This window comes from Dendrobates tinctorius, unplaced genomic scaffold (assembly GCF_039654945.1).
Source record: "Dendrobates tinctorius isolate UK_male_01 unplaced genomic scaffold, ASM3965494v1 ptg000103l, whole genome shotgun sequence".
NCBI lineage: Eukaryota > Metazoa > Chordata > Amphibia > Anura > Dendrobatidae > Dendrobates > Dendrobates tinctorius.
In genome coordinates, this window is record NW_027361771.1 from 19488312 (window position 1) to 19514935 (window position 26624).

The window sequence follows — 26624 nt, forward strand, 5'->3', positions numbered from 1 at the left end:
CTGCGATCGGCGCACCCTATCTTTAGCATAGGGTGCGCAGATCGTGCGCAGGCCGTGCGCTAGTTGCGCTTTGACCTGCGCTGCGCACTTTTGACGGTGCGCCGTGCGCGCCAAAATCAAACTTTTCGGATTTTGGCGCGCACGGCGCACCGTCAAAAGTGCGCAGCGCAGGTCAAAGCGCAACTAGCGCACGGCCTGCGCACGATCTGCGCACCGTATGCTAAAGATAGGGTGCGCCGATCGCAGGCGCCGCTGTCCGCTAGGAGGCGGCGCTACAAGCAAGGGGCGGGCACGCCGGGCAGAGAGCCGGATCGGGGGCGGAGCTACCCCCGGCCGTGCGCGCGCTGAAAATGCGCTAATGTGAAACCGGCCTTAGGCTGTGTTCACACGTTCAGGATTTTCTGCAGATTTGCAGTATGCATTGTGCAGCAGTTTCCAGTACAACTAGATCACAGTTGTCCATTTGGCTTCTGAAATAAAAAGTGATCCAGTTACCCGAGGTCTCATGTGGGCGATGGGAGCCTCCTTTTCCAGTCACCAGCTTGGTGTTTCGCATTTATTCTATGATTTATTAACTGAAAATATCTCTAAATACTGTAAAAGGCGGCAAATTCTGCCTTTCCCAACATTTTATACTGTTGTTGTGCTTCATACAGATTAAAAACAGGGTCATAAATCTTTAGTGTGGTCACACCACTGCCAACAGGAACATTTAGTAATTGCATTGAGCATTTCAAGTCCTCGCCATTATTGCTAAAAGTTTCCTTCTCCCTGTAAATAATTGAACAAAACTTGCACGCATCATTTAGTTCATATCTTGAAAGCGCTCCATAATTAGCGTACAAACTCATTTGCTGCCTATATACAGCATTTCAGTATGCTAAAGGAAAATTCCAGAGTTACGTGGATGTCTCCCCCATCTTCCTTGTAAGACATCGGTAATGATAGGATGGAAAAAACGAATGAAATAAAGAGAAGAATCCATAGCATAATGTAGGTCCACTTAGTGTAGTAATACCAATTTATGGTTATAAATTGCACCACATGTCCTGCAGCTGTATATGTGTTGTACATTGTAACATTTCATCCTAAAATCAGAACTGTACAAAATGAAGTTTCCTATATGCATGCACCTATAAGATTTTGAAGCCCTGGCCACAAATTTGAACAGCCAATGATGTTAGGCAAGGAAAGTTGGGCAATAACCTAGTTCAAAGGTCCCCAAACTTTCTGACCTTGAGAGCCACATTCAGCTCTGAGAGAAGGTTGTGAGCCACATGCAACTCCTGCCTCACTCACTGTAGTGACACCCAGAGCCCCCATTACCAGTATAATGACAGCCAAAGCTGTTCAACTGAAATCATGCCAAGGCATCATGCCAAGCTCCAGGGTTTCCTATCTTGCCAGAAAAACGAGTTAGATTATACTCACCCAGGGGCGGTCCAGGTCCGATGGGTGTCACGGTCCGGTCCAGCGCCTCCCATCTTCTAGCGAAGACTTCCTCCTCTTTGCTCCCCGTTGTGGCTCCGGCGCAGGCGTACTGCTCTGCCCTGTTGAGGGCAGAGCACTTCAGTGTACAGGCGCCGGACCAGGTCAAAGAGGTCCGGCACCTGCGCACTGCAGTACTCTGCTCTAGCCTCAACAGGGCAGAGCAGTACGCCTGCGCCAGAGCCGCAGCAGAAGTAAGGAAGGGGACGTCATCGCTAGAAGATGAGAGGCGCCCGACCAGACTGCAACACCCATTGGATCCGATCCGGACCGCCCCAGATTGAGTACAATCTAACTCGTTTTTCTTATCTTTCAGGTTACATTGGGAGCTTATCTGTAGTATTACAGAATGCTGTAGATAAACCCCTGATGGCGGTGACCGCATTTTATATGCGAAAAAATAGGTGACAGATTCCCTTTAATAGCGGTTTGCTACACCTGATGCTAAGCTGGCCGACATCCGCGAGTCACACATCACGGGCCCACTCTATAGCCACAAGTTGTGGATTCCTGACCTGTGACTCTGAAGCAACAGGTTGTGGATCTCTAACCTAGTTGATTCGATTCTCTCAAGCAACAGTCTCTTTCAAGTGATAAGATGTCCTCTAAGCTTGTCAGTGGCTAAATAGCCAATGATTGTGACTAGCTGTAGACTGATCTTTCAATAGAGAAAATGGATTGTAAGCAACAAGAGGACCTGTCGCTTGCTGAAAAAAATGGGTAAAATGCCTTCCCTGATTTTGCGCTCTTTACCATTTTGCCCTGCATGGGCCCCATTGCAGATAGATTCATATTTGTCTCTTCTGGAGTGCATGATGTGAAATCTCTGCTTGTAATGCAACAGGGTATTTGTTCAGTCTTTGCGAGTGTGTGCTTTCACCCCTCCCTCCCACACACTGCCAATTACAGCTCAGCAGCATATGAGATTGCTGGATTATTAGATAAGCTGCTGAGCTGTGAGTGTCTGGGAGGGAGGGATGAAAGCATGCTGAAGAAACGTCCTATTGTATTATAAGCAGAAATTTCACATGATGTACTCCAGAAGAGACAAATATTAGTAATTCTTCAATGGAGCGACACAGCGCAAAATGGTAAAGAGCTGCAGAATCAGGGGAGCTTATAGATTTTTACAGGGCCCTTATCTCAATTTTTTTTTTTTATCAAGTGACATGTCCTCTATCAGTTATGAAAGGCATCACCATTGATCTTTACGTATGAAAACAGACTTTCTATTGCGCCCGTACAGTGCTCTTTGTGCACAGCATTTCTTCCTTCTGAGCAACAAACTACAGAGTAGCTTTTTGCGCTTATCATGAAAAATTACTGTTACAAAGCGTGGACTAACTGAAGAAAGAATCCATCAGGTATTCTAATTTCCCATGAGAAATAGAAATAAGGAGGATTAGCTGACCACTGAAGTAACATCTGCCTTCATGAAGCCAGAATGACTCATCTATTGATTGATTAAAGAGGTGGATGTGTCTGCTCATCCTCTCCGTCGCTTATCAGGCTGCACAAGTCACAGTCATATGTTGTAATCCTAAATATAATGCTTCAGATGACGTCAACGTAGTTCTAGATCGCAGTCTTGCTGTATTGATGAGAAGACTGTATCAAGTGGCCAATCTATGAATCACGAGTAGATATTACTTTTGCCCTTTTCCAGATTACTTTCGGGAATGTTCAACTTTGCACCATTTTGTACTTATAAAATGCTTGAAAACGAAAAAGTAAAGCAACTAAAAATGATTTCTAATAGAAGAAAAAACATAATTATAATCTATTGTAATGTGGTCTTTTTTCATTTTAGATGTTTTGGGACAGTAGAATAATTGTATATCATAGTGGACTATAAAGTGAAGCTGCATCTACTAGAGATATTTCCGTGAAGGTTATTATTGGAAAAATTCGTCAGAGAAAAGAATAATCTGCCATTAAATAAATAAATATATATATATATATATATATATATATATATATATATATATATATATATATATATATATATATTAGGAAATTACTTTTCATGAAATTCATTATCTAAAGTACTTCCAAAGTTGAAGGTTTATCTGTAGTCTTGAGCCTTTGCCAAGGCTACAGGCGGAGAACTAAATCCTATAGATTTGACTAAGCTGAGAATTAAATTGTCGCGTTTGACCATTGCAAAAAATGCTGCGCATCAGAAGAAATATTATTTGCAAGCATCAGCCGTTACCAATGCAAACAGATGAAATATCTGCTCTTACCTGACGTGACAGCCAGAGGTTCATGATGAGGACTGTGTGCAGTAGATAGATCCAGAAAGAGGATAACGCCGTGAGACGCATTTATTTGTTGTACCCACCCAGCAAACAGCCATCATTTGCTTCTGTCAGTAATTTGGACCAAAGATGACAACTGAAGTGTTAACTGTTGGGGTAGGTACACAGTTATACTGTGCTCTTTGCTGAGCACACTGTCAGAAAAGGACGAATACTGCCAGGACGGAAGCCAGACTGTGTACATTATCTTCATAATAGACAACAGTAGTACTAGAAGAATTATCAATTTGAGATTTTGTAGAAACCCTGCTATCACCAGTAAGCAAGGAACTTGCCATTAATTCCCAATGATAATTAATGACACAGTGGAAAGCCGCTGAGACTTTTAGAAGAGGCTTTGTAAACAGCCGTGACTTGGACAAACACAACTTGGGACCTCAGCCCAAGAAAAGATTACTCAAACCTAAAATGATAACAGAATGTTCCTCCAGCTGGGAACAGACGTGATCAGTGGTAATCAAGAGGGAACTTGTCAGCTGGTGTTCAGTTTCCTGCAGTGCCCCCGCAGGAGAAGTAAGGTATTATATGAATTCAGTTCCTTGTCTGTGCAGTCTCCAGATGATCTTGGGTACTTCAGAGACAAGTAAATTTTCTTTTTTGCTGCTCTCTACTCGTTTTATTCCTTGAGGTCCAAAATGGGTCTTGGTCCCTGTTCTCCTTTCTTCCCTTCCACTCCCTGTCCCCCGCACCCTTCCCTCCCCTTCCTTTTGTTATATAAAACCCTAATAAAAGTTTTGGAAAACAAAATGAGTAACACCAATAAAGTCTTTGGTCACGGGTTTTCGAAACCAGTCAACCACTCAATTCATCTAGCAGTTTTCTAGCATAAAATGGTGCCAATAGTGCAACTTGAAATTGCATTCAAAAAACTCCAGCTTTTTAAAAAGAGGGCAGAGCTTATCCATGATGGGGCGTTCCCAAGTGTGAGAAATTTGTCATCATTTACACCAAAAAAGTTATGTACTTTACGACAGAAATGTACTTCAGTCTCCGCCTGGAATAACATTTCTTGCTGTACTGCACACTAAAGATGAGCCAAAATTAAGGGTTTTTTTCCACAGAGTACATTTTAATCAATAGATCTTGGAATAATATACATTTCCACAATTGGATGTGTTGAAAAAAGTGCCCTTTTCTGTGACAATCTTATAAATGTGCACCTGCTATATGCACTGTAATGGCTGTGTCCGACCATGGAGAGCTGGTCCGGTTTATGATTTGCCCATTTTGCACATAATACATCTCCTGGCCTGGGGGGGGCATATGTCATTTATGATAAGTGAATATACAGACAGGGGCTCAGAACTGCTACTTTCTTAGGCAGCGCATTTCCCTGCCTGAGGCAACACGTGATTGAGTGTTTCTGCACATCTCCAGCCGTCTGTGTTTATCATAAATCGTCAGGGAGGTAGGAGTTCCAGCAGCATCTTATATGTCACGGACTTGACTTATGATGTGCTCACAGGCTACAGAAACACTCATCTCTGAAATAAAACAGACATGTAAAGGAATTACCTCAGAAAGCAGCAGCTCTGAGACCCTGCTGTTTTGTCTGTATACTCACTTATAAGTAACTTATGTTTCACCCTGGCCAGGAGCTGTGGTATGTGATGACAATGAACTGGAGCAGCTCTGCATGGTCAGACACAGCCATTAAACAGTACACAGCAGGAGAACATTTATAAGATTTTCTCAGCACAGGAGCATTTTTTTTAAACTCATCCAATCAACATATTTTTTTTCCCCAAGATGTAATAATTATAAGGTACCTTTTGGGAGAACCCCTTTTAAGCGGCAAATTAATTTTGGTCATTTTACTCCAGCGCACTGTTTATCAAGACTGCTGTGGAATATAACCGTATGTGAGTCATGTAAACAATAACTCCGATTTTACCTAATGGAATGTAAACTGCTGATGAGTAACTTCATCTCTTAATTTATCACGTGGGTTGGGCACTGGGTTTATTTGCATCCAAGCGGATCAATGTGCACTTAAAAGGCCCCGTCAGTTCTCATGACATGTTGGTAATTACGTTTCCCAAAATTTTTTAAATTCTCTCTTCCTGTCTCAGAACTTCGCAATGTGTTGCTCCTGTTATTTCTCCTGAAGATGTGTAACAAACTGGCAATTGAATGTTCTTGCTAAACAATCTGACACTGTCCACACCGAACATCTTATGAAGGATACATACTGACAAAGATAACACCAAGTTGTCATTATATTCATACGTTTCCAGTAGATATGACAGAGAGCAGGAACAAACCAGAGTTGTACACTATTTCACAAGAAATATGAGTATTTACTAACGCAGAAATGTCAAAAGAAGTGACCTGTCCTCTTTAAGTGGTTGCTTAGGCTGCTTTCACACATCCGTCTTTTTGAATCCGGCACGATGCGGTGAAAAGTGTGACAACCCGGATCCGGAATTGGATCCGGTTTTGGCACATAGAATGTAATCATCGTGCCAGATGGACATGCGGCGCCTCCGTTTTTTGCCGGAAACGGCAAACCTGCGCCGTCCGGCGTCAGCAAAAAATGTTGGCTGCAACGTTTTTTTGCAGCGCCGGACTGGCTTTTTCAACAGCGCATGCCCGGGCACTGTGAGTTTTAACCCCACAAGTGCCCGGCGCAGCACAGCGCGCGCGCGTCTCTTCGTCTCTCTCTCGTCCCCGATGTGGCTCCTTTAAATGATTAACAAGCCAGATCAGGCGCCACATCTGCATCCGGTGTCACCGCTGCAGGCCTGATCCGGCGGTCCGGCTCTCCGCCGCAACCAACAAAACGGATGTGTGAAAGTAGCCTTTTTGGCTGGGCAGAAAAACAGTGAATTGTTTAACTGAAGGGCTGGATTTGGCGATCGTGGTGCCCTAGGCATTTTAAGTGGTCACATCCCTAAAGCCCCCGTTACACACTGCGATATCGCTAGCAATATCGCTGTAAAGTCACCGATTTTGTGACGTTGCAGCGATATTGCTGCATGTGATACTTACCTCCGACCCGCTCCCCCGCTGCTCATCGTTGGTCGCGCGAGAACTCCCTGGACCATTTCTCGTCAGGCGCTTCCTGCTGGGCTTCCTGTGGCGTCGACAAGCGAGGCATGGAGCCGGGCGGGAGGACATCAGGCTCGCCGCGTCTGACAGGTAAGTAGCGACCCCTGCGACAACTTAGCGACCACTTAGTTGTCGGGATCGCTGGTGCATCGCTACGTGTAATGGTACCCTTACTGGTAAGTCAGACTGAGTACCCATACTCTTTAGATAGTAGTTAAAGCCCCCATATAGATTAGACTAAGGTGGACTGAACCTGCCGATATTGACGAGTTGGGCTGACCATCTAATGTGCTTAGAGTCCTCTGACAGATGATGTCAGGGGTGATAAGGATCTGGCATGTCCAATTTCAGACTTAAGATCACCACCGCAGCTCTCTGATAGGGAACACAGGAACTATGCTGGCTGAAAAATCTGAGTGATTGGCCAAGCAATTTTAGTCAAACACTTGTTCTGCTGCCATACATGGTCTCGTTCAGACTGCTCTATTTTCAGTCTTTGTCTTGTCAATGTGTGCAACTGACAGCACACTGACCCTATAATAATCTGTTGTCAAGTAGGAAAAATTAAGGATTAATACATCTACACTACTACAAAAGAACCATCATCAGTACATGCATGCATCACAAGAACCAACATCAGTACATGCATGCATCACAAGAACCACCATCAGTACATGCATGCATCACAAGAACCACCATCAGTACATGAATACGCCACTAGAATAGTATGAGTACATAACCCCCACATTCTCTGTTATGGTACATGGCCTCTGCACTATCTACTTCTATAAAATATTGCCTCCACACTGTCCCCAGTTATATACTATGACTGCCACACTGCTCTCCCTTATAAGCTATAACCACAGCATCGTCCTCCCATATGAATTATAACAGCCACATTGTCTTTAATGAATTATTTCAACTGCACAACCGCCCTTACGTATTATATCCACCATGTCATCCTCCTTTATGAACTATTGCCTCAACACTGTCTCCACTTCATGCAGTTCATATCTTTACACTGGCCACCTCTGTTAGCCAGTCTCCACACTATGCCCTCCTCATAATGTCCCTCTACACTACCTCTCTACATACTGTGCTCCCTTTTTACACTGTCCCCTCACACACTGCTTGTTCTCCATACTGTGCCCCCTTTTTAAACTGTGAACCCCACACTGCCCTTTCCTTGCACTGTGCCATCACACTATTGCTCACTCTGTATGCTGAGCACTACCACCTCCCACTATAGTAAAATTCCCCAGTACCTCTGGCTTCATGGAGTGCTTACCTTCCGGCTCCCCCATCTCTATCACCTCTGAGACACTGCAGTGACCTACATAGCAGGGCTGTGGAGTCGGTAAGCCAAACCCCCGACTCCTCAATTTCCATGACACCGACTCCAACTCCCTCATACCAGGGCTGTGGAGTCGGTAAGCCAAATCTCCAACTCCCGACTCCTCGAATTCCATGACTCCGACGCCAATACATTTGGACACATTTTTATTTTTCTTTCACGCTGGCACCGCAACTTGCTGCCATAGGCATTGGATCTACTGGGCCCAGTGGCAAATACAGCTGTAGTCACTGTATTCTGGAATAAATTCTGATTTGAAGTTTAATAACATGGACCTCTTATATCTACTAATATAGGAGATTTTGGCCACGAATACAGCTGTGTGATTTGTTTTTAACATCTGTTACTCTTAGAAATGTGCTCCATGAGTATCACCAATACCTATGGCAGCATGTATATCTGGAGCATTGATAATCTAGGACCAGAATAATCTTGCGCTACCACCAGCCATAATGAAAATGTCCATCAGCCTTGTAGTTTTCGTTAATCAAGGTCTCCTGTTCTTGAGAATTAAATTGGTAAATGATGGAAATATGGCCAGTTTATCGTAAAGTGTTAGGGCGATAACTAGAAACGGGATAATGGGCAGCACCAAAAATGATATATTAGGAAAAGTAGAAGGAATAGATCGAAATACAGTATATGACTATGATGTATCCGATATCAGGTATGTTTTCATACCCCAGAAATTAATAATTTAAAATCTATAATGTAAGATTCATGCGTGCAGGACCCACAAAGAAGGTGTGTGTATGTTGCATTATTCAGTATGAGAAGAAGCACCGTGAGCACTGCTATAGATGGTGCCGAGGTAAGTTCCCAAACCATATAATAGTGAACACAAAGACCTGGCACTCAACTTAATATGAGAAATTGCTTTTATTATAGTACTTGAACTTGAAAACGTTTCGGTCACCTGGACCTTCATCAGTTACGTACTATTGCAAATATAGGATTTCCTATGGGCGCTTAGTTGAAGCAAGTATGGATGTGTCAGCATCCATGGGCATACGGTACTAGAAGAGGCGTTAGACCTAGTTGGCGATCTCATAGGATGTGGGGGCGCGCGTGTGTTCTCCCAAACGCGGTATTCACCGCTCGTCTGCCACACATCCATACTTGCTTCAACTAAGCGTCCGTAGGAAATCCTATATTTGCAATAGTACGTAACTGATGAAGGTTCAGGTGATCGAAACGTGTTCAAGCACTAGAATGAAAGCAGTTTCTCATATTAAGTTGAGTGCCAGGTCTTTGTATTCAGCATTATGCAATATGTCGCATGTCCTCAGATCTGTTACTTTTGAAAATCAACAATAATTGACATACCAAATCTAGTGGGGTGAGCGGCATCTGGCAGTAGTCTTATCTAGCTGGACCGTTCAGGGTGCACTGCTGCGTGTTTGTACTGCTGAGCAAACATTTCCCTTTGCCACTTTCCTAGAAACCACTGGGCATTGTTTGTACTGAGAATCAAGGGGAAAGTGACCTGATAAATATTTTGATAATGCTATCAGAGTTATAGAAATTTTTGACATTCCTGTAGAGGAGTTCTGATAAATGGGCATATACTTGGGGAGGGAGGTATTAAAGGGAATATGTCGGCGGTTTATCGGAGAGCAGCATAATATAAGGCAATAGAGCCTGATTATAGCTATTTCACTTCCTAAGCCAGGAGATTATCATTACATGACTAGATCACACTAGTCAGACTAACCTGTGTAGCCCCGCCCCCAAAACTGATCGGCATCTTCATGCGTACATGGTGCAATCAGGGGGGTGGGCGGGGTTATACGCAGAACAGAAGACTTGGCTGCGCTACATCTACAGCAGAAAAAAAACTGATTTTATCAAAACTGCACCAGGCGGCCCAGTAAGTAATATATTGCAGGAATCAAGATCCCTTGCCCTATATTATGCTGCTCTCATTTTACATAGCAAAAAAACTGCCAACAGATTCCCTTTAAGTAGCTGAATTTGCCAATTCCTTGCAATTTACCAAAGATGAAGCAAAACTAATGCACCCATTAAAAAATGTATTAAAAGTTGTATAAAATTAAAAAAAACAAAACAAAAAAAAAAGATTGCTTTTCTTTTCCAGAACTCCTCCAACTCTTTCCCATTAATGGTGTCTGGCGGCTCAGTCCCTTCACTGCCGTATATCAATGTCGTTTTAAGCAAGAAGGACTACTGTCATTGAGCGTTATTTCCAGAAAAGTTGAAAATCTGTGGAAATATAATGTATACTATAATGACTTTTCTAGTTTCAGTAAAGTACATATACACAATGAAAGTCTGTTTTCTGAGAGGTGATAACAGGCTTAGGCCTCGTCCGTGCACGATCCTTTACAAATGTCTATATTTTGCAGTTCCTCATCGTCCCGTCTATTGTGGGAAGTGCTTTATTACACCGCATGTCAGATGATCGTTGGGAAAAGATAACCGCATGGATTTATGGAATGGGCCTCTGTGCCCTTTTTATAGTGTCCACTGTGTTTCACATAGTTACCTGGAAGAAAAGTCATCTTAGGTATGTATCTCTAGGAGGAGTCCATTATTGTCGCCCTAAAGGTTAATGGGAGCCTGTCAGAACCTTCTGCTCCACTAAACCATTTAGATGCCTGTCTATCGTTTTAAAAGGGGGTGTGAGTCTGAGGAGTTGTAAGTGCATCCTCACGCCCCAATGCACTTCCAGACACGTATAAATGTGATTTCTCACTGCTGGAGAATCGCTTTGGGGTCATAAGGGATCACCTTGCTTTTCTTTGAACGGTCTACACAGATTAGTTTAAATTTCATTTGGACCTTGATACAACTGTCTGGACCATTTAGTTGGGCCTCAGTCAAGCTTCTTCTTTGTCGTTGGGTAAGAAGTAGTGATGAGCGAGTATACTCGTTGCCCGGGTTTTCCCGAGCATGCTCGGGTGATCTTCGAGTATTCTGGCGTGCTCGGAGATTTAGTTTGTGTCGACTCGGCTGCATGATTTGTGGCTGCTGGACAGGCTGAATACATGTGTGGAATGCTTCTTTGATAGGAAATCCCCACATGTATTCAGGCTGTCTAGCAGCCACAAATCATGCAGCAGCTTCGACACAACCTAAATCTTCGAGCACGCCCGAACACTCGAAGATCACCCGAGCATGCTCGGGGAAACCCGGGCAACGAGTATACTGGATCATCACTAGTAAGAAGCCATCTAGTTGCATGTGGCTGATGTACTGTAATTAGTTCTTTAATCACTCCTTGGTTATGCGTTACGTATACGTTACATGAGTCATTGGAGCTTCACCCAATAGTAAAGAACAAATATGACGGAATTGACAATGGTGGCAGATTAGGTCACAGGACAGCCCCAGTTCTTGCATTTGTTTTGATGGCCTACTTCTATTGTTTGTCCTCGGTTTATCACTTCTTCTAGACTATAGATCTGTAGTGTCCTCTCCATTAATGATGCATAGCATATGGCCGGTAGTTTTTCTACCGCTCTTGTAAGCTGGCATACCATAATGGATCTCTCCATGCTTTTTTTTTCTTTCCCTTTTGACTTTGTGAATGAGCTCCCTGGAGCGTTGTCACCAAGCAGAAGAACAATTGGCCACTTTCCCTAATGTATTGCATTATTGATGTGACAGCAGATCATTTCCAGAACCATCCAGATAAGCTTTCTTTTCTTCTTCCCAGAACTGTAGAGCACTGTTTCCACATGTGTGACAGAATGGTCATCTACTTTTTCATTGCGGCATCCTATGCACCATGGTGGGTATTGAAATTCCAATTAGCGGGTGTTAATGCCAAGTATGTCGTCTGCATGCCGTATTCAGGAATATTATCCTGAGCGTATTAATCCCTTTAAAATTTTAATGAATGTTTTTCCGAACTACTTTTTGACGCAACCATGGTGAAGATACCTTTTACAATGTTTTAAAGGTAGTGTACTATAGAGCAAAAACAGACTGGGAACAGATTACTTGTAATATATCATTTTAGGCCCTGTTCCCACAGTGAGTATTTGACGAGATTTTGATGTTGTAGATTTTCTGCTCCTATTAGGTGTTTTGTGTTTTTATCACTTTTTTTACTCTGCGATTTTTGTTTCTTTATATGTTATGTCAAGGCTGCTGTGTTTTTGATGATTCCTGGTATTTGGATTGGCCAAACTTTACTGATCAGGTCATGTCTGGCTTGCGTGCATTTTTAGTGCGTTTCGGCAGCAGAAGTGCATTAGAAACTCATGTGTTTTATTTTTTTCATGGATTTTCCACAGCTCATGCAGTTCTTTGGGGGAAAATCTGCACATAGAACACAAAAAAAGCAACAAAAAAAAAAGACAGTAGACATGAGATTTCGATAAATCCCATCCACTTTGCCGGAACTGTAAGACATAACAAAAAACACGCACAACGTCAAAAAACTCATAGTGGGAACTAAACTTCTTATGGTCTTGTCAGTGATCAATTATATATACAAGAAATGGCTAACAATCATTAAGTAGGACTGCCCACTGGACTCCTCCTAATCCCAAAGTGAGTGTTTAAATGTCTCAGAGCAAAGAGGCAACGCTCAGCGGTTTCTACACATTAGGCCGGGGTCAGACTTGCGAGAAAGTCGCACGAGTCTCGCATATCAATACCCGGGACTGCCGCCGGCACTCGGGACCGGAGTGTGCGGCTGCATAAAAAGACATGCAGCTGCACACTCCGTGCCGAGTGCCGGCGGGAGTGCCGGGTATTGAGATGTGAGACTAGTGCGGGTTTCTGGGAAGTCTGACCCCGGCCTTAGCCACATTCTTGTGGTCTAGTCAGTGATCATCAGCCTTCCCTGTACAACTGTATTTGCATTGATATATAACAATCTGTAAGTAGGACCGCCCACTGGACTCCTAATCCTAGAATGAGTTGAAATAAAAATTCTAGGAGTTAAAAGGGCAATTCTACACATTGAATGGAGGGTGCACTGTACAACTCTGTTCACCGTTTACATCCAGCTAATGGAGCTTATAACTGATCATGGGGGGTGCTGGGTATCGTATTCTCACCGGTCAGTTATTGACACCCTGACACCCTTTTTAGAAACAATATATTTCATTGAGCGCTTTGTAAACACATGCCCCACTCAGTAACCTGGTGTATACCCTATGACATCAGTTCACTAACTACAGTCTAAGAGATTACCGTAATATCCATATTCCTCTATTTTAGTATCTTGGAGTAGTATTTTCCATAAAGTTATTCAAAACCGGCCGGCACGTTGCTCTAGATGTTACTCATCATATATATATATTATGAATGCTTCTCTACATATCATGGTGAATCATCATATTTCTTCTTGTAGACAGTAGTCTCTGCGTAATTGAAGGAGTATTTCCATTGTGACTTTATTGGCTTTTGTTTTTAGTAGCCTATAATTATTCGGGAATTAGCGGAAGTCTACTGAATTCTAACCCATTAATGTTTCCTCATATATCAAGGTTGAATCTACGTGAACTTGGACCCCTGGCCTCTCACATGAGGTGGTTTATATGGTTGATGGCTGTGAGTGGAACTATTTATGTGTTTTTATACCATGAAAGGTAAGTTTTTCCTTTTATTTTGTTCTTCGTTTTACATATTTTGCCTCCACTAGTCTGTGTTCTTTTATGTCAATATTATTGCCGAGCACTGGCTCAACAGTTGAAAGGATTACAGTCCAGGAATTTTTTTTTATACTATATACCTAAAAACGAGCAGTCAGGTAGTTCCTATTAGAAGCAGCTACCTGCCTTTTGTACCTGGTGTGGCCCAGAACAATTAGCAGCTTTACATGAACAGAGCAGCTCCTCTTCTTCCAGGCTGCTCTGTTGCCGGGGCGTGGCTCCTAGTGTCATGCTGATTGACAGCCGGCTTCTTGCAGTTAGGCAGCGCGGCGTCAGTTGGCAATCAGCGTGACTTCGGCAGTCATGTCCCTTCAGTAGGGCAGAGCTGAAGAAATGTTGCTGCTCTGTCGACGTGATGGCTATAATCGCTGGCAGAAGCAGTCTGTGACCACTCTGTGGTGGCAGAGATGGGCACCAGACACAACAAGCAAGTAGTTGGCAATTATGTGCCTGTTAGGCCGGTTTCACATTTGCGTTAAAGGCTGCAGCGTCGGCCTGCGCACGGCCGCCGCTAAGCCCCGCCCCTGCCGGGCCTCCACCGGTAGCTCCGCCTCCGGGCACATGATGCTGCATGCGTCATGCGTCCCCTATCTTTATCACTGAGGACGCAGGCCGTGCGCAGTATGCGTTTTGGCGGTGCCTGCGTCCTTTTGACGGTGCGCCGACCAGCGCCAAACGCAACCTGTTGCAATTTGGTTGCGCTCGGCGCACCGTCAAAAGGACGCAGGCGCCGCCAAACACATACTGCACACAGCTTGTGTCCTCAGTGATAAAGATAGGGGACGCATGCAGCGTCATGCTCCTGGAAGCGGAGCTACCGGCGGAGGCGGGGCTTAGCGGCGGCCGTGCGCAGGCCGACGCTGCGGCCTTTAACGCAAATGTGAAACCGGCCTTAGTGCTTGGACTCCTGGATAATCGGTGGCTCCCCCATCCTTTAACACCATTGAGGCTCTAATATCTGACCAAGAGCAAAATTTGCAAGGAGTTTGCATTTCCTCACTCCAAAATGTAGTAAAAGGTTATAGGGAGAGTTTTTTTTTCTATTATATGGAGTATTTTACATTTATTTTAGCTGTGTAATGCAATGGCCTCTTTGGAAAGACATTAAACTCTAAATCACTGGAAGATTTTTAAAACTGACTTTTTTACCACCTAATGTCACCAATTAAAGGGGATTCCCATCACCAAGATCCTATCTCAATTAGTGATGAGCGAGTGTGCTCGTTACTCAAGATTTCCGAGCATGCTCAGGCGTTCGAGTAGTTTGGGCGTTCCTCGGAGATTTAGTTTGTGTCGGCGCAGCTGCATGATTTGTGGCTACTAGACAGCCTGAATACATGTGAGGATTGCCTGTTTGTTAGGAAATCCCCACTTGTATTCAGGCTGTCTAGCAGCCACATATGAAGCAGCTGGAGAAACTGAAATATAATCTCCGAGCACGCCAAAATACTCTGAGGACACCCGAGCATGCTCAGAAATCTCAAGAACCGAGCACACTTGCTCATCACTAATCCCAATAAGTAGTAGGTGTAATAATAATATTCACAAATGCCTCCAATTAGAAATGTATAGTTCTTCAGATTTGCTATGACTCTTTCCTCATGGGCAGGCATTGCAGGACCTTAAGGATCCATGGTGGCAACCACTAGCAACTACAGTATCTTTCACTTTCTCAGTGGACGTAACCATGGATGCCTAAGGTCCTGCAATGTCCACACATGAGGAAAGAAACATAGCGAATCTAAAGAACTATAATACATTTCTAATTGGAGGTATTTGCTCTTATTATTATTATTATTATTATTATTATTATTATTATTATTATTATTATATATATATATATTGGAATAGGATCTTTGAGACAACCAAAAGGTTTGAAAAGGGATTCAGGACAGAAGCCGAAAAGCGTTATTTATTTTATGTATTGAACAATCCATGGAATAAAGTCCAGAATTTATACTTGTGTGAGTGCAGGTCTTCATATTTGTTTGGCTAAAGCAGTGGGGCAAGGAAAGGGAAGAGTAAGAACATGCTTCATGGGAATGGCCTCTGATCTCCGAGCTGGAATTTACCCAAAGACTAGGTCTCCCAAGTAAAAAAGAAATGCAGAAACGGTACATACTGTAGGCTCCTCTACAAATCAGGTTTACCATGATCGAGGTTGCATATAACCTTTAAGAGTATACGTGGTTCCTAATTAGATTTGGTATTGTCGCTGTTAATTTGTGGGTGTGAATGCTCTCTCGTGATTTGGCATTTTATTTATTTATTTTTATTTTTTTTTTAACATTTGGGCCATTAAGAATGTATTTCATTCTTCTAGGTATAAGATTGTTGAATTGCTCTTCTACCTAGCAATGGGATTTTCTCCAGCTTTAGTAGTGACATCAATGGTAAGAATTTCTATGTTCATGTGAAATCCTGTTTTCTTCCATAAACATAAGAATATTTTTGACAAATGATTATAGAAATTAAATGAGAGAGACGGTAGTGTATCTGGAAAAAAATAACTTCCCACAGGCAGTGAACCATTAACTTTGTGAATGTAGTAATGGGTTTATTTTTTTTTTTTTTTTTTTTTTTTTTTTAGTTAAAGCGACGCTTTACCTGACATGAAAGAATTCACAATGAATGCATAATTAGGATATCTGGTGTCCTCCTTTTTAGCCGTTTCTGCTACTATACCGGATTCCTTGTCCTCTCTTCTCTATGTAAAATGTCTGCCAGCTTCTTCTAAATGCTTTGTAAAATGGAGCCAGTCCTTCTACACTGGACTGGTCAATCGAAGAGAAAGTGGGGTGTGTGTAAAGAGGTGAAGAGGAGGAAGAGCCTAAAAGGGGTTACCTCTCCTGCTCTGTCTGCGGAGCCACCTAGCTAGACAACAGGGTTGCCGAGGGGGAAGACTTTCTGGCCCGGACCGACTTAACCATGTGACCGTGGGGGGCAGTGACCATAGAAAAGGAGCGTTGGACAGGAAGCTGTGCAGGGTGAGGGCGAGAGAACAGAGCGCGAGAGACAGATTGCAGGCTGCAGCACTGTGCTCCCAAAGAGAGACTGAGACCGAAGGACGAGGTGTTGAGAGCGCCGTATGTGAGTACGTGGACTCGGTAGCCTCCATGACTAGAGGATACTTCTCCCCTGACAGTGCAGAGACAGTGACACGAGTGCGCTGTCCCGGGGACCGCAGTGACAAGCTGGAGCCACTGAGTGTGGTAAAGAGACTTCACAGTGTGCGTAGCATCGTTCCTGTGGAGAGACAGGCGTGGTATCATACAGAGACTCAGAGCAGGGGAGACTCAAGTCCGCATCATCTCCCTGCTTCTTGCTTCAACCTCTGGAGGCCCCAGCTTCATTCAGAGTAGAGACTTTAGAGACTGCAAGCGCCGCTGTTGTCAGTGCCAGTGTGGGAGAAGTAGACTCTTCAATCAAGCTTTCCCTGGACTGATATGTTATAATTATCTTAATTTAACAGTTTCAACGCTGCATTACTGTTTTATTGCTTTCCTCAGTTCTGTTGTGCTGCTTTACTGTTTTACACTGTCACATTTAACCCCCTTATGCTCCTCCATGCATGGAGAGAAAATCCCTGTAAATAAACCTTTATCTCTTGGTCTGTCTCGGATCCGTGGCGACATCCTCACTACCTGCAATATATTACATGTGTCTCAGGCTAGATTATGCACACTGTTCTTTGGTAGTATGAGATAGTGCCGCCCCCCCCCCCCCCCTTAGATGGACTAGTCCAGAGCAGGGCGAGTGACTCAGACTTAAAAGGACAGTGTACATAGTGGAAGCTGGCAGCCATTTTACATACATGAAAAGAAGATGGGGAATTAATGGACTAGTGGCAGAAAAAAATAAAGAGGGCTACAAGTGTTTTCACTATCTATTATGTATTTAGTGTGATATTTCTAATTGTGATGAGGAAAATCACCAAGACGCAAAAGTTGCCAATTGTATTAAAATGGAACCTCTCGTGTGTAAAAACGCTATTAACCTGAAAATATGGGGTTAATCTGCAGGTTAACAGCATTGTGAACCAGCCAGATGTCCGCACTATGAGGAAGGGATTTTATTCCTTCCGGCAGTGTTCGGCATTCAGTCATGGGGCGGTGCCAGCATGGGTTCAGTCACTGCACTGTGCATAGAAAGCCCCAGCTCTGACTGAAAGCAGGCTGTAAGGCTGATCTTGCTTTCAGTCACTGCATGGAATGGGGGTTTTGAGGCGTAGTTACAGCCTCCGCTTTCTATACACAGAGTGGAACTGAAACCGTGCCACTGCCACCTCGTGACTGAAATACCGTTTTTTCACGCGACTGGTTCCCTTTACCCTTTCATTGATGCTTTATGGCTGACTCACACACCACAAATATGGCTGTGTTATAGGGCCAATATTCACAGTAGGTGAATTTTTTTAGGAACAAAAGAAACATGAACATAAATTTTCAATCATTGACTTGTATTTGTTTTTTGTTGTCTTTTGTACACATCTTTAAGCCCTTTCTCCACAAAAATTTGGCAAGAAAAGTTAGAAACCCATAGGAGAATGCAATAAAAACATTGCTGCATGAGTCACATATTTGCCATTCCAGTGCACGGAGGTCGTAATACATACTATCCATGGAATGAATGCATTCTTTCTTATTTTACACGAGTTGAACGTCGTGCGAAATAAAACTAAACTTATTCTACTTAACGCTTCAGTCTTGGATGACTCACAGGAGGTCTAGCTTAATGCATTTCGGTAACATCTAAAGTCTAGTTTGTATAAAGTAGAAATAAAGAATATCCAATCCAATATACAATCTCCAGGTATTTAGATGAATGATTGTGATCTTTCAGACGTCCATGTGTTGCATCCGTAATTTTCACCGATAGATTATAGTGGGTACGTATTCTGTGATGCTATTCACATGTCTGTGTTTTTTCACGGATTTTGTATCCATGCAAAAATCATGTAGACTTCTCCGGCCTTATGGATGAAAAGGGCCAATACAAGTCTATCGGTCAGTCGAGCCATCTGTGTTCAACATTTGTAAAGGATAGAAGATTTACGTACATGAAAAACACTGACACATGGGTGACACTCTTACCTACCTGGGATGATACACGTGTCTAAACCTCTTTAAAAACTGGGTTAGAGTGATGGCCAACCAATAGGACCTAGAATGAAGAGGTCCCATCTAAATTTTCCCTATTTCGGTCCTACTTTCATCCATGCCCTTAGGGAGTGATGGCACCAAGGAGAACCGCTTTACATTTTGAAACCTAGTTTTCAAATCTAGAAAATATATTCTTTAGATATATTATTTTTTTCTGTATTAATGCCTTTTGTTTCTTTTCTTAAAATAGCACATTGTGACCTTCTAATAGGTCATGTATATAACCTGGGAGGGTTCTCCACCTACATTTAATTGTTCAAACCATTGCATCACTAGTAAGAAATAGAATTCCATAGAACCCAAGTCATTCACCCTGGAAGTACTGTTTGCTCTCTGAGTAGTGCTGTAGGAAAGTGGAGAGGTTTGGAAAAAGTGTTGATGTAAAATTGCCCATTTTAATTGAAAATATAACACTACTTTGCTACTAATATAAAAGCCAAGCCATCTTACTATTCTAAGGTATGTTCCCAAGATTGTTCCATAGTTGTAGGTAGTTCAAGTTGGAGTGTCGTCTTATCATGTGAATTGTTGTAGAGTACCTCATAACTCAACAGTATACCTGAGAATAACACACTTTGTAAGATATCTTATTAGAAAAATCCTCTTCTTTCTCCCCCAAGACTGATAGTTCTCAAAATTCAAAATTTGCCGGTGAAATCTGTCTTCAGTGAATACAGATTTTCCCAAGGCTGAGAAACAAGATGGCAATTGGTGCTCATACAGTTTTCCATAGAATATAGAATTTTAACTGCTGTTTTAGGAGAACTGATAGCAGAATCTCTGTGTCTGCCTCCAGCAACAACCTAAAAGTTGAATACCAACTATCATCTCCTATCTCAGGCTAGTTTCACACTTGCTTTTTTTTGCAGCGCGTTTTTCCCGCAAAAAAACGCATTGAAAAAACGCATACATAAGCATACAACTGCTGCGTTTTTTTCAAGCATTTTTATGAGCATGCATGAAAAAAACGCAGCGTTTTTATGCGTTTGTATGCGTTTTTAGCGCGTTTTTACCGCGTTTGCGTTTTTTTCCAACATTTTTAGGTGGCCCCTCACACTACCCAAACCATGACTTTACTAACCCTAACCCTGACCCTAACCCTAACCCTAACCCTGACCCTAACCCTTAAACAAATCATACTTAACCCTAACCCAAACCCTAAACCCTAACTAACCCTGACCCTAACCCTGACCCTAACCCTTAACAAAACCATACTTAACCCTAACCCTAACCCTAACCCTGACCCTAACCCTAACCCTTAACAAAACCATACTTAACCCTAATCCTGACCCTAACCCTGACCCTAATCCTTAACAAAACCATACTTAACCCTAACCCTGACCCTAACCCTAACCCTGACCCTAACCCTTAACAAAACCATACTTAACCCTAATCCTGACCCTAACCCTGACCCTAACCCTTAACCAAACCATACTAAACCCTAACCCTGACCCAAAACCCAACCCTAACCCTGACCCTAACCCTAACCCTAAACCCCCTTAACTAACCCTAACTCTAACTCAAACCCCTAAATTCCATGGTTAAAAAAAAAAAACGCATATGCAAAAAAACGCTTACATGAGCATGCCAGTGCGCACATATGCGCATCCATAGGCTATAATGGCCATTTTTAGCGCAAAACGTGCGCATATGTGCGCATGCGCTTTTTTGCAGGGCCAAAAAATGCAACATGATGCGTCTGGAAAATCCAATCGCACACCCCAAAAAAACGCAGCGCATGAAAATCGCATACATGCGCTTACAAGCGCGCAGGTATGCGCACCCATGTTAAAGATAGGGGAAAAAACGCATGCGCAGGTTAGCGTTTTTTTCCAGCGCTAAAAAACGCAAATGTGAAACCAGCCTCAGGAATGGGAAAATCTGTCCTTATCAAATACAGATTTTACCACTGATTTTAGAGTAAAAGATCAATCTGGCAGGGGAAAGAAGTAGATTTCTCTGAAAAGATAGATTACAGAAGTGTTTATTTTTAGTTGTACTATTAATTTATGAAATCCAAATTAAAATAATGGTTACATTTTAAGCTGGCCATACACATTAGATGGCTGTTGGCCAGACAGCTATCTTCCATGACTCCACCCATGCACTTGTGCTGGGCTCTGCCAAGCATTAGTGAGGGGGAGGGGATATATTTGGATCTGGTGATAAAAATTTCAGCTGCCCTATCCTTCAGCCCCCCAACACTATCTGGGAAGGAGGACGTACACATCAAGTTGTTGGCTGGTCCTGCTGAAATCTGCAGGTTCAGTTGACTTTTTTGCTGATGTACGTTAGGGGCCTTAAGCATTCATTTGGTGGTGTTGGTTTTTTGATTATTTTGGCCGTGATCATTGATAGCACTTGGTTTTACTTTACAGAACAACACAGACGGCCTACAAGAACTTGCCTGGGGAGGGCTGATCTACTGCATGGGCGTGGTGTTCTTCAAGAGCGATGGAATCATCCCTTTTGCACATGCCATTTGGCATCTCTTTGTGGCACTTGCAGCCGCTGTGCATTATTACGCCATTTGGAAGTACCTTTACAAAAGCCCGTCTTCAGATCTGATCCGACATGTATGACACAATGAGGAAGATTAAAACAATAACACTATCAGTATTACTTGACTTGGCAAAGAATGTAGGACAAGGGGAAGGAGGTATTGTATTCTGCAGAACATGCACTGAAGTATCCGGTTCTCTGCAGCTTACTGTGAACAAGATGTGAATCTTAATAGCAGTTAATAATGAGGGTCATTCCTCGCCAATATTTTGCCCATGGCTGGCATGGTCCAAAGCTTTCCTGCCCGTCCCAGCCACAGAAATGCTCAGCAGCCAGCTCTTAGGGCCGTTAAAGTCAGGTCCTGCAAATGGCTTCTCTAATGTTTACAACGCGGGAAATTCTTTTCTATCAACGGTTTGATGACACTTTTTAAACACAGATGTATTTCCTTACAAGTCGAATTCAAACATTTCAAGTTTTAAAATGCCAACAAATGAGGGTATTTTCATTCCTCCGTTTCTACAAGCACTTGCAAAAATGAAAACTCTATACATTCCAAAAGCGAGAGCTGCATCTGCTTGTAAAAGAAGGAAAGCAGTTGTCCTCTTACTCCGGAAGCAGAAGGAAAGCTGGCGTGATTTCACTCACACATTACCACCATTTCCACCTTCTGTTATATCCATGAAAGCTAGAGGGGTTCAGCATTGTGTCAAAGGGACAAAACCTGCAAAACTTGTTTTTAGTGTTGAAGAAATGCTATTTTTTTTTCTTTTAACCTCAGTGGTTCTTAAATAAGTGGCAACCAACCAGGACCTAATGCAAATTTAGAATAATATATTGAGGGTAGGGGCAAGTCTCATCAGAAAATGACTTATTGTTGCAATCAGGTTTTTGTATTACATCTATTTAAAAAAAAAAAAAAGTTACCTTTTTTGTTTTATAGCAAGATTAGTGATGAGCGAGTATACTCGTTGCTCTGGTTTTCCCAAGCATGCTCGGGTGTCCTCTGAGTATTTTGGCGTGCTCGGAGATTGTTTTCATCATCTCATCTGCATGATTTGCGACTTGTAGACAGGCTGAATACATATGGGAATTCCCTAACAAACAGCCATTCCTCACATGTATTCAGGCTGTCTAGCAGCCGCAAATCATTCATCTGCGTAGTACAGAAACGAAATCTCCGAGCACGCCAAAATACTCGGAGGTCACCCGAGCAACGAGTATACTCACTTATCACTAATCAAGATCTTTATTAGAAAAATAAATAAAATGAGTAATCTTGCAATTTTTACACTGGCCACTAAGGCTTTCTTAGACTCGTACTTCCTGTTCTTTAACAAAGGGTTTATAAGAGTTTTCTTATCACATTGATTACAATGGGTGATAATAGAGGATCCACAAATCACAAAAGGCGATGTCACAACTTTCTTTGTTCCGTCTCCTTTCACAATGACCTATGCACAGGCTCTTTGGACACTTCAATACAAAAGATAGGGTTGTGGTCTGACCATTGTGTCTATGTACATATGTTGTTTCCTTAAACGAAAAGCAGCATAATCTGTAAGAGCCCCAATGGACAGTTTGAAAATTGCATGATTGCTATATATTCTTTTTAATACAGATTGTGATATATTAAAAAAAATTCAAAGATTTTCAAAAACATATATTTAACACAAACAAATTTGATTTAATCAAGAGGTCATCCCTAATGATGGGCTCTTTTTTCTAACAGCCCCACGAGCCAGTCTGCAGATGGTCTTGAAACCCTACCATAGCTGGGCTATGCTTTACACTTTACCTTAGGCTTTTCTTTTGAGTATTTGAAGATACTGGCTACAGAAGGGTCTTGTTGATGCCCCTTGCCAGACACTTCTAGATATGCCCCTGAGACACTTCTCTGGCGTCTTTGTGTGACTGCTCTAATTGACTCTTAAAAGCTATTTTGTAAAAGTAGCCACCACACGGCATTTAAAGTTTAGGACTGAAAGTTGAAGTGCTAACATAAGATATCCCTTGCTGAAATGCAGACAAGTCAATGACTATAATTTGCCTTTTCAAGAATCGGGCTATCCATTTTCTCGTTGTATTCTAATAACCACTAGGCTGAACAGTATTAAGAAAAATGAGATCGAAATAATAACAAGTGAGACGCATAGTATTTAATATGTATTTCTGTGGTGCTGGTGTGGTGTTCATGAGTATTGTAATGACCAGCTTGTTGCTATAATGTCTGTAGCATCGGGCACTTAACCCTGAGGTTCTTAGACTATGGGGCAACTGCCGACACCCCTGATATAGGATATTTACCCATGAACCTTTTATGTATGAGCAGATTATGCCTGACACTTATAATGTACAATTACCAATATCATATGCAAATACATTATAATTTTATAAATAAAAGTTACTGCCTATAAAAATAGTTCATGTAGATTAATGGAGCATTCGGGCAAAATTAATACCCGGTGTTATGTCCAGGGTAATGCCTGACACAGGAATTTGATTCACATGTCCGAGAGAGGATGCCTGTGCCATGTACCACCTTGTCATGCCCTGTACTAGAAATAGCAGTGTATAAGTTTACCCCAAATGTTCTTACTGAATACTATTCTTGAGATCTAATCTTTATATTTCAGTACCCTGAACCATTAGAATTTGCACCATCTTTATGGCACCTGATGCATTTTTCAAATGTCTTATATTAAGATGAATATTTCATTAATCTTTTTGAACTCTATTTTTCACATGGTTATACTAAAGACATGCTGCCTTTTCTGAAATATATTCCCTTTTGTCCTCCCTCTTTATTTTATTTTTTTTTTTGTGTTCTTGCCTTTATGGACATAGTGGGGAAAAATAAGTATTTGATCCACTGCCGATTTTGCAAGTTTCCCACCTACAAAGAATAGTAGAGGTCTGTAATTTTTATCATATATGCACTTCAACTGTGAGAGTCAGAATCTAAAAAGGAAAACCAGAAATTACATTGTATGATTTCTACATAATTAATTAGCATTTTATTGCATGAAATAAGTATTTATACAATAGTAAAACAGAACTTAATATTTGATACATAAACCTTTGTTGGCAATTAAAGTTCAGGCATTTCCTTTAGTTTTTGACCAAGTTTGCATACACTGTGGCAGGGATTTTGGCCCACTCTTCCATACAGATCTTCTCCAGATCTTTCAGGGTCCGGGGCTGTCCCTGGGCAACATTGCGTTTCAGCTCCCTCCAAAGATTTTCTATTGGGTTCAGGTCTGGTGACTGACTAGATCACTTCAGGACCTTGAAATGCTTCTTACGGAGCCATCCCTTAGTTGCCCTGGCTGTGTGTTTTGAGTCATTGTCATGCTGGAAGACCCAGGCACGACCCATCTTCAGTGCTCTTACTGACAGAAGGAGGTTGTTGGCCAAAATCTCATGATACATAACCCCATCCATCCTCCCTTCAATACAGTGCAGTTGTCCTGTTCCTTGTGCAGAAAAGCACCCCCAAAGTATAATGTTTCCCTCACCATGCTTCATGGTTAGGGCAGTGTTCTTGGGGATGTTCTCATCCTTCTTCCTTCAAACACGGCGAGTGGAGTTGATACCAAAATCTTCTATTTTGGTCTTATCTGATCACATGACCTTCTCCCATGTTTCTATTGGATCATTCAGATGGTCATTGGTGAACTTCAAACAGGCCTGGATATGTGCTGGCATGAGCAGGGGGATCTTGCGTGCCAGGCAGGATTTTAATCTATGATGGCGTAGTGTTACTGACAGTAATATTTGAGATTGTGGTCTCAGCTCATTTAATGTCATTGACCAGGTCAACCTATGTAATTCTGGGCGGATTTTTGACATTTCTCAGAATCCTCCTTACCCCACGAGGCGAGATCTTGCATGGAGCCCCAGGCCAAGGAAGATTGACAGTCATCTTGTGTTTCTTCCATTGTCTAATAGTTGTGCCAACAGTTGTTGCCTCCTTACCAAGCTGCTTGCCTATTGTCCTATAGCCCATCTGAGCCTTGTGTAGGCTTACAATTTTGTCCCTGGTGTCCCAAGACAGCTCTTTGGTCTTGGTGGGAAGGTTGGAGTGTGATTGTGTGCACAGGTGTCTTTTATACAGGTAATGAGTGCACAGTAGGAGGGCATCTTAAAGAAAAACTAACAGGTCTGTGAGACACAATTCTTGCTTGGATGGTAGGTGATCAAATACTCATTTCATGCAATAAAATGCACATTATGTAAAAATCATAGATTGTGATTTTCTGGTATTTATTTTTAGATTCACAGTTGAAGTTAAAATTACCGACCTCTCCATTCTTTGTAGGCAGGAAAACATGCAGAATCCGCAGTCTATCAAATACTTATTTTCCCCACTGTATAGTATAATATATCTGAGACTTTGTACCACACTCCTCAAATAGATTCTAACAGAACATCTATTGAAAGTATTGAAACTATTTTCTTAAATCAATGTACTTTTCTTGTCGGTAGCCGTGTTTTTTTGTTGATCTGGTAATGTTGTTAACCGTTTTTCTGTCATGTGCAACCACAGGTGGAGTTTATCTACATTGAATGTCTGAGCTGGTGGTGGCGTTAGGCTGACTACTTTGACTTGTCAGAATATTTGTGGATCTCCTATAACGCATTTATTTCAATGGGCGGACACCTCACCCTATAAAAAAAATAAATTACAGGCACTAGAGTCATTTTTTTTTTTTTTTTGTGAACCTCCAGCAATGCGATCCCCTTACCAGTCAGAAGGTTTTTACATGCCCTTAAAGGGAATCTGTCACACCATTTTTGGCCTATAAGCTGCGGCCACAGCCATCAGGGACTTATCTACAGCATTCTGTAATGCTGTAGATAAGCCCCCGATGAAGCCTGAAAGATAAGAAAAAAGAGTTAGATTATACTCACCCTAGCGTTCGGTCCGGCGCCTCCCATTTTCATACGATGTCCTCCTCCTTGCTTCTCCCTCGGCTCCTGCGCAGGTGTACTTTATCTGCCCTGTTGAGGGCAGAGTAAAGTACTGTAGTGCGCAGGACCGCACTGCACTACTTTACTTTTCCCTCAACAGGGCAGATAAAATAAACCTGCGCAGGAGCCAAGGGAGAAGCAA

General features: G+C 42.4%; 1 protein-coding gene across 2 annotated transcripts in view; it reads left to right on the forward strand.

Moving 5' to 3' along the window:
* The window catches only part of MMD (monocyte to macrophage differentiation associated), a 56191-nt gene extending 29964 nt beyond the window's left edge, over positions 1 to 26227 (forward strand). The window contains exons 3-7 of one of the 2 annotated variants that reach the window (XM_073588113.1): positions 10581 to 10741; positions 11894 to 11968; positions 13680 to 13781; positions 16168 to 16237; positions 16435 to 17453. In XM_073588113.1, coding sequence (XP_073444214.1) covers positions 10581 to 10741; positions 11894 to 11968; positions 13680 to 13781; positions 16168 to 16237; positions 16435 to 16455 — 429 coding nt within the window. In that variant the 3' untranslated portion in view covers positions 16456 to 17453. Of the gene's footprint in view, positions 1 to 10580; positions 10742 to 11893; positions 11969 to 13679; positions 13782 to 16167; positions 16238 to 16434; positions 17454 to 21384 lie in introns of those variants that run through there. The other variant, XM_073588112.1, reaches the window with a different exon arrangement.
* Positions 26228 to 26624: the final 397 nt, after the last annotated feature.